The sequence below is a fragment of the Schistocerca cancellata genome, chromosome 4, assembly GCF_023864275.1.
Source record: "Schistocerca cancellata isolate TAMUIC-IGC-003103 chromosome 4, iqSchCanc2.1, whole genome shotgun sequence".
Taxonomy (NCBI): Eukaryota; Metazoa; Arthropoda; class Insecta; order Orthoptera; family Acrididae; genus Schistocerca; species Schistocerca cancellata.
The window spans coordinates 272,582,471-272,591,177 of NC_064629.1; the positions used below are offsets into that span (position 1 = coordinate 272,582,471).

Consider the following 8,707-nt stretch of genomic DNA (forward strand, 5'->3'; position numbering starts at 1 on the left):
AGGTGTGCCCCAGGGCAGGATAATAGGTCTGCTGAATTTTACGATTTACATAAATGATCTGGTTGATGGATTGACAGCTGTATTAGACTGTTTGCCAATGATGCTGTAGTCTACAGGAAAGTAGTATCACATGAAATTTGTGAACAAATCAGTGAGGATTTGCAGAAAATAAATGCGTGGTGTAATGACTAGCAGTTATCTCTCAATATTAGTAAGTGTAACCTACTGCGTATAACAAGGTGAAAATACCCATTAATGTATGATTACAAAATAAATGTCCATTCTTTGAAAGCAGTAACATCAGTCAGGTATCTGGGTGTGACTATTCAAAATCATCTCAAATGGAATGTCACATTACACAAGTAACGGGCAAGGTGAACTCTAGATTGTCATGCAGTCCTTCAACAAAGGAGATTTGCTTACAATATGTTAGTTCATCCAGTCTTAGAGTATCATTTGTCTGTATGGGACCCTTACCAGTTGGGTCTGATTCAAGAGATTGAGAAGGTCCAAAGAAGAGCAGCATGATTTGTGACTAGTACATTTAGCTATTATGAGAGCATTACAAATCTCATAGAAAGTTTGAAGTAGGACACACTTGCAGATAGACGACATGCTAAACGGAAGGGGCTGCTAACTAAATTCTGAAATATGACCTTCGCCGAGGATGTAGAGCATATATTATTACGGTTGTGGATTGGCAAGACAGCCAACCCACTATGAGAGGAAGCCGAAAGGCACGCGTTTTAGCTCATGCAGGCTGGCGTGAGGTCTGGAACAGGTCAAGGAAATTATACTAGCAAAAAACGTACGTAGCTGCTGGAATACTTAACTTTAATCGATAATTAGTGAACATTGCTCTTGACGGTACATGTTTTACAGCGTCAATAGTAACTGGTAATGGCGCCTTGCTAGGTTGTAGCAAATGACGTAGCTGAAGGCTATGCTAACTATCGTCTCGGAAAATGAGAGCGTATTTTGTCAGTGAACCATCGCTAGCAAAGTCGGCTGTACAACTGGGGCGAGTGCTAGGAAGTCTCTCTAGACCTGCCGTGTGGCGGCGCTCAGTCTGCAATCACTGATAGTGGCAACACGTGGGTCCGACGAATACTAACGGACCGCGGCCAATTTAAAGACTACCACCTACCAAGTGTGGTGTCTGGCGGTGACACCACAATTACCACCAACTTTCAAATCACACAATGATCACCATACAAAAATAGGGGAAATTAGAGCTTGTACTGAGACATTCAGACACTTGTTTTTCCCCCTCGCGATCCGCGAGTGGAACAGAGAGGGGAAACTTGACTTTGCCGTGAACTGTGCCCTCTGCCACACATTGCTTGGTGGCTAGCGGGATATATATGTAGATGTGGATGTAGTCTGTAGGCTTTATACTTGTAACAACCACAAACCAGACTGTTTCAGTTGCTCTTTCATTTGATGTATTACTTTTAATTGTAAGCTGAATGTGACAAATGCTACAAAGCCTCAATACCCCAATATTCATTTTTAAACACTCAGTATTTAACTGTAAATTAAATCTGTAAATTTACTCAGTCCGCTTGATTAAGATATATCAGGTGAGTGACCCATCAAACAAGTAACTGGCTAACTAATGAACCAACTAACTAACTAACTGTTTTTCATGATAATCTGCCAATAGCATAGTGGTAGTAGGTGTTAGTTGAGAGAAGTAGGTTAAGAACCATAGGTACCCTTGACATCCTTTCTTTAATTTTTATAAGAATTTTCAAAAGCACATTGAAAACATTATAGTGCACACATTATATGCACTATACTTTTGCATACAAATCATATAAAACACAGACAGGAGACAGATACATGTAAATCAGTTTCACTTATGTCGTTATAATGAGTGCAATACGTAATCTCTCTCATTGCCCCTAGGTCTTTTTAGGGTAAATTTTTCTGAATGACAGAGCTACCAATAACTGCAGACAAGGCTGCGCCTATCAGTGGAGAAACAATAAATGCCAATTTGAATAGCAAAAAGTATAACCTTCATAATGTATTAGGACTTTCCCATGAGAACATAAGAACCTTTTTAAAAAATGATCAGCTCCTCATCTCACTGTGTGAAACTGAGAAATATATATGCTATGCATAACAACATCATTTAGAAGTTACAGACATTGAACAGGTGCAGTTAGATGGACTGGATAGTTATAGTAGACTACTATAACATGGAAAATATAAGGAAAGGGGGAGTGGCTGCATACAAAAAAGTGTAATAAAGTCTGATGCCATAGACCAACGAGTAGAGCATTTAACAACCATTTTCATTAACAGACTTAGAAACACACATGATAGTGGCTATGACAGTGTAAAGATGACCAACAACAAATGTTTTAAGCTTCATAAAGCATTGAGATAAGTTATTATTAAGAAAGACCTAGTAAAATAAATTTGGAAACAATTGAATGTAGAAATTTTAACATTGCTTTTCTTTTAGATAGTTCTGATTGAAGGCACTCAGAGTTGCTGATGTGAAGCTTTTGTTTGATTCACACCGTAATGTTCCCAACAGGAGTAAAAGGTTCTAACACCTTACATGAATGCAGCTGGGTGATGTCTTGCACAACTGCTGATATTTTGACATTTTCAAGGCAAAAATGCAGTAACAGAGTGTTGTGCAAGAAAACTAAAACATTCAGTAGACAGGGCTATGCCAACCAAGGATCATAATATGGCATGTGTAGAAAACAGTACATACACTGTAAATAACTAGTGCCACCACACTAACGATGTTGATCATGTCAGAAGCTGTCAGTAGCAAATATTTGTTAGCAACAGCTTTGAAAGTAGCATTAACTCTGTCCATCTGTTGTCTGCCAGGGAGAGGACAGGATTCCAAGCAGAATTTAAGCAAAACCATCCATCTCTACTTATATGACCACTTGCTGATTTAATATCAACTCCTTCCTCAATAACACCAAACCAGTAGCTGAAAGTGCACACCAGAATCTCTGTTTTGTAACATCCCTTAGGGTAAATGGTGCCAAAGCAATATTCTGCAATAGCAGATTTGCTCAGCACTACCAGTCAGCACTAGGAAGCATTGTATAGCAGGTGCTAAACTAAGCACACCTATGACAGGAGAAGACCAAGACATGCCCCCTAGGCAGTGTGCATACAGGTCACCACCCTCAACCAAGCTGTCTCAATTTCTCAATCTCAGTACCTCAGTGTGTCACATCAACACTCAGTTTGCATTGCACCTCAATACATCGTACTGTGCTCTAGTCTTCAACAGTAATAGTCGTCGCCTCGCACCTTACCTAGCTGTAAGGGAACATTAGACTTTGTATATAGTTGTGATAAGGACACAGACAAGATTAAAGAATTAGTACATGTTATTTGATTGCTGTTAACCACAGAGTTTCAGAATGGTCATAATTGAAGTTAAATACTCCATTGGTTATTGTAATCAAGTGTATTTCAACCAAGTGAGCATTTTGTGTTGTAGTGAGAGGAAAGCAGCCAGCCAACTATCGTACCACCCTCTCCTCATACAGCCAGGAGCCACAAAACATTATTAGAGTGTATCTCCACAATAAGGAAAAATTAGGAGAGATGCAAAACTTGCAATGAATGAAGACTACCAGAGAATACATCAATACTAGGGAATGAGGGCAGCCTCTGCAGTCTTTGTAACAGTGACATTGGAGCCCTCTTCAAAAACTGCTTTGATTGCTTATGACTAGTATAAAAGTGCCTAAACATGTACATACCAGACAAAGCCAGGAAAATAATGGATCAAGCTTTCAAACGGTTCACAGTAAACAGTTAAATCCTTCATCTGGCAAAATCTCATATCATGCAATTTCATGCAAAACAAAATTGCTTACAGCTGTTAGAGGTAGACATCAATGGACACACAGTAGATAAGTCTTCGTATGTGAAGGTCTTAGACAACCAAATGAATAATAAACAATGGTAGCACCAACATGTGTACAAGTGGGGCAAACAGCTCAGTTCTGCCTGATCTGCACTTAGAAATCTCTTTCTTTGTGTTGACCTCTAGACAGGATTTGTAGCATACTTTACATACTTCCATTCAATACAATCTTGTCACATGATGTTCTTAGACATTGCAGCTAAGGCAAAAAGTATTTATTCTGTAGAAATGTACAGTAAGAATGTTGTGTAAGATTGATAACTGAACATCTTCAAGGACCACTGGACTCTTACACTTATGTGCTGTAGTATCCAAATAATAGACAAAAACAATCAAGTAACACAAATATGGCTTTATTCATGAACCTCTGAACAATAATGGAAAACATTTTCTCATGGATCTCCACATACTGAGACACAGTACACTGATGCGAATGGTAGACTGGTAGCACATAAGAGAGACTCAGTTAGTGCTGCTCTGCACATATATATGCATGAGTCACTGGCAGATGGTGCAGCAGAGACTGCACTACATGCACGACTCCCACAGGTAGCCTCCAGTTGCTGGCCTGCACTGATACAGTTGGCGGCCAATTCAAACATTCACTCATGGCAACACCATACTTGGCACACTCACACTAATTTGCACTAGTTGCAGGATACACCACATCTCTCCCTCATGCAAAGTGGGCATCCAGGCAACAGAGAAGATACTAGAGGCATGACAAGAGACATATCCATCAGATCGGGAGCAGTAGCAGCCAGTGCCAACGGTTGGGGCAGGTTGATGTGCTGGGCGGGCACTGGAGACTAGGGCTGGAACACACAGGGAAGTGGGCACACCCAAGAGTGGTGGACTTGTATGCCGCCCCATGGCAGCACCACAGAGGAAGGTGCCATTGTCATCTCCGTACCATCATCATCAGCAGGCAGGTCCCAGTGCAGAGGAGACAGGGCTGGGACCACTGGCAATGATGACGTCGCTCATCTCCACACCATGTGAACACCACTTTAAGATATTTTTTATTCTAAAGCCTCACTTTTGTGCTCTTGCTACTGCATGATGGCACAGAACAAACAGAGATGTGAGACACACTTCTTGGTGTTATTCTGTATCTACTGCAGCTTCAGACACATCACTTGACTGTTGCACTGTATCTGACATTTAATAAACTGCCAAAGATCTCCTTCTGACAAATTTATCCATTTCTGATGGCTTCTGTAAATTGTATCACTTTGAAAGAAGTAAAATAGTGACACATATAATGAATGAAAGATAGAAACAGACTGAAGGAAATTTGTACCATCTCTCATTTTCACTGCTCGAAGAACTTGTTGGGACATGGGCTGATAGAGAGTACCGATTTACAGCAGCTGAAGAGAGACATGTAGTGCCATAATTGAAGTTAAATGCACAGATCATTCCACATGCTGATCACTCATTTAATACTTGATCTGTGGTTATACTGAATGAAGAGAAGGGTGTTCTTTATTATTTTAATACAAGTTTTTCATTTGCTTTACATTCTGAATTTGCTACTCTCACAATACCTTTGATGCTGTTACTTGACACCCCATGGTGTTGTGACACCCAATTAGGAAAGTTCTGCTCTAGAGAGAAATTCATACGCAGGAAAGTTCAGATCTTAAAAAATAAGGGTACAGCACATGAACACAATTTTCTGAAAATGGAAACTTGAGCTCTAGTATTGAATAGTTTTTTGTCTTAAAATTAATGTCTTCTTATATGGATTCCTTATCTGCCTGAGAAGTTGTGGGTATTAATGTGACTGCTTCCAGGATGGGGAAGTATGCTAGCCATGGATTGAATCTGACAGCAGATAAACAATGATGGTTTGGTACACTGGCCAGCCTCTAAGTGGTTTTTAGGCAGTTTCCCAAATCCCACTAGGTGTATACCAAACTGATTCCCATGTTCCACCTGATATACAGGCTACACAAACATTTAGAATGCATTTTACACTAGCACTTACACACGCAGACAGATTGGATACATTGCTTTTGTCCTGGGTGGAGACTGATGGCCTTAGCTGTTTGGTCTCTTTAGACTCTTACTCAACATCAGCATTTGGATTCAGTTTGTATTACAATGAAAGCTCCTAAGTGAAATATGAACAATGTTAGGAATAAAGACAAAGGAGTGAGCAGTGGATAATTTGGATAAGTAAATAAACAACATTCTCTCTATCTCTCTATTTCTCCCCTCTCCCCCCTTCTCTCGTTTTCTCTCTCTCTCTCACTCTCCCCCCCCCCCCCACCCCTCTACCCCTCTCTCTTTCTCTGTGTGTGTGTGTGTTTTAATTATTTCTCAACTAGCACAGTATGACTGAGCTACTTTCCTTGTTCTCTGCTGAAGATGTGTTACTTCAAAAGGTTTGTTGCTGCACATCTTCAGTTTGAAGTACAGTAATTTCCAGGAAGGCTAGGCTATATTAGGTACAAAGATAGAATGAGATTTTCTCTCTGCAGCAGTGTGTGTGCTGATGTGAAACTTCCTGGCAGATTAAAACTGTGTGCTGGACCGAGACTCGAACTCAAGACCTTTGCCTTTTGCGGGCAAGTGCTCTACCAACTGAGCTACCCAAGCACGACTCACGCCCCATCCTCACAGCTTTACTTCTGCCAGTACCTCGTCTCCTACCTTCCGAACTTTACAGAAGCTCTCCTGCTAACCTTGCAGAACTAGCACTCCTGAAAGAAAGGAAAAGGAAGGCAAAGGTCCCGAGTTTGAGTCTCGGTCTGGCACACAGTTTTAATCTGCCAGGAAGTTTCAGGTACAATGATGTATGATAACTTCTATGAATCTATTGGACTACAATGCTAGACACTGCTGCACAGGTCATTGAATTCGTTCAGCATAATTGCTACTGTAATTTGGTGCATTCAAGAAAAAGTTTGAAAGGTTACTGATTTGCCACAGATGAAGACAATCTGAAGACAATCACAGGAATTTTTATATAATCGGTAATGGGAGTCTATAAAAATTGCATTTGCAAACTTTTACAACAATAATGGAACTATTTAGGAAGTGTTGAAGTTTCATATGCCTAACTATTGTACTGATATTTCTGTATGTATAATACAGTTCTCTACTGTATAAGGGTAAATGTTGTTTTTCATTTTAACGTTTGGCTTGTATCACTCAAATCTGTCTTTTCATTAAAAAACAGGGATTTTTTTTTAGTCAATTACCTGAAAGTAAAGAATGTGTGTTTTGGCAACTGAGCATTTCACTGGTCATGTCAACAGTGAATTGAATTCTTTAAGTAAACAACAACCACATTATTCGATTAATTTTATAATTAAACAGTTATAAGAAGAAGAATAATTATATGTTTGTACATAATTCAAAGTTGCATTTGTCTGGTGGTTTTACACTGCTGCAATTTAAAAAATATATATATTTTTGCATTTCAGTATTTACCTCTGCCAGATATTCCATTACCAGTTCCTTCAGAAAAGGGGGATTATGGTACTGTGACTCTGTATCCAGTTGCTGCTTTATTGAGTGATCTGTTACGGGAAACACTTGGAAAAAAGTACAAATCATCATTGTATCCTAAGACATTTGAGCAATTAGGGCAAAACAGTGGTTTTATATTATATGAAACAATAATTCCAGATGATTTAAATGATCCTGCACTGCTTGATTTACCAGGAGTGAGAGACAGAGCAATTGTTCTCATTGACAGGGTAATAATCTTGTACCATTTTTGAACTTTAGAATAATATTAAAGGAAGTTATTTAAAAATTTTACTATGGAAAAATAGTTATGTGAAACAGTATTCACTTCTATTTGAATTCTCATCTTTTTTAAATATAAAATTTTAATTATACATTATTTTTTATTATAATCATAAATCTGTTCACAAGTTATCATTAAACACTGGCTGTCTTACAGGGTATCTGGTTAAGTCATTACATATATAGTTGATTACAAGATCATTTTTACAGAAAAATTATTGAAAACTTAAATTCTACTTGTTTATCAAAATTTTTAAAAACTACTATTATCAATTTGTTTTGAATTGGTGTTCTAATAACTAATCATAGATCTTACATTTCAAATTACTGTATTATAAGGAAAGGACTGAGCATTTATTGTAACACATTAATTTGTGTATGTTTCTGGTCTTTTCCAACCTCTGTCTTTGTATATAAAAGTGCACTTTGCCTCTAGTGATGTGACATTGTATGTTCTCTCTGGTGTCAAACTTATTTAACTTGACTGAATTATGCAATAAATTGCAGAGAATCATCAAAGTTCCAGTATTAATTTCTTATACTACTTGATGACTGATTTCAAGCCTAAGCTCATAATCATATCATCCAATAAGCTATGCAATAACAGACATTATGACAGCCACATGAATGTTCATTGTAGTTAAACACACCTCTAGTATAAAGCAGAATGGAGTTGACCTTCACTCGCAGAAGTTGAAGTTCAGACCTGTACTGCTTTATACTAAAGATGTGTCTAACTGCAGTGAACATTGCTGTAGATGGTGACATATGTTACTGCATGTTGAGCTTAGGCTCAAAACTAGTCACCAAGTAATAAAGGAGATTAATACTGCAACTTTAATGGTTCTCTGCAATTTATTGCATAATTTTGTTAGCTAGAATTGTTGCCGATGTCATGCCTTCCAGAATTCTGGAAATTAGTAAATCATTTTAATATCTTTTGACATAGAGTAATTCTTTATAGATGTACAGTCACTGTCTTAAGCATTATAAAATATGTAGGTGTAACATGAATGCAGA

General features: G+C 38.3%; 1 protein-coding gene across 1 annotated transcript in view; it reads left to right on the forward strand.

Moving 5' to 3' along the window:
* Positions 1 to 7,659, forward strand: part of LOC126184094 (beta-galactosidase-like) — a 236,137-nt gene extending 228,478 nt beyond the window's left edge. The window contains 1 exon segment of the mRNA XM_049926455.1: positions 7,360 to 7,659. Coding sequence (XP_049782412.1) covers positions 7,360 to 7,659 — 300 coding nt within the window.
* The last annotated feature ends 1,048 nt before the right edge of the window (positions 7,660 to 8,707 follow it).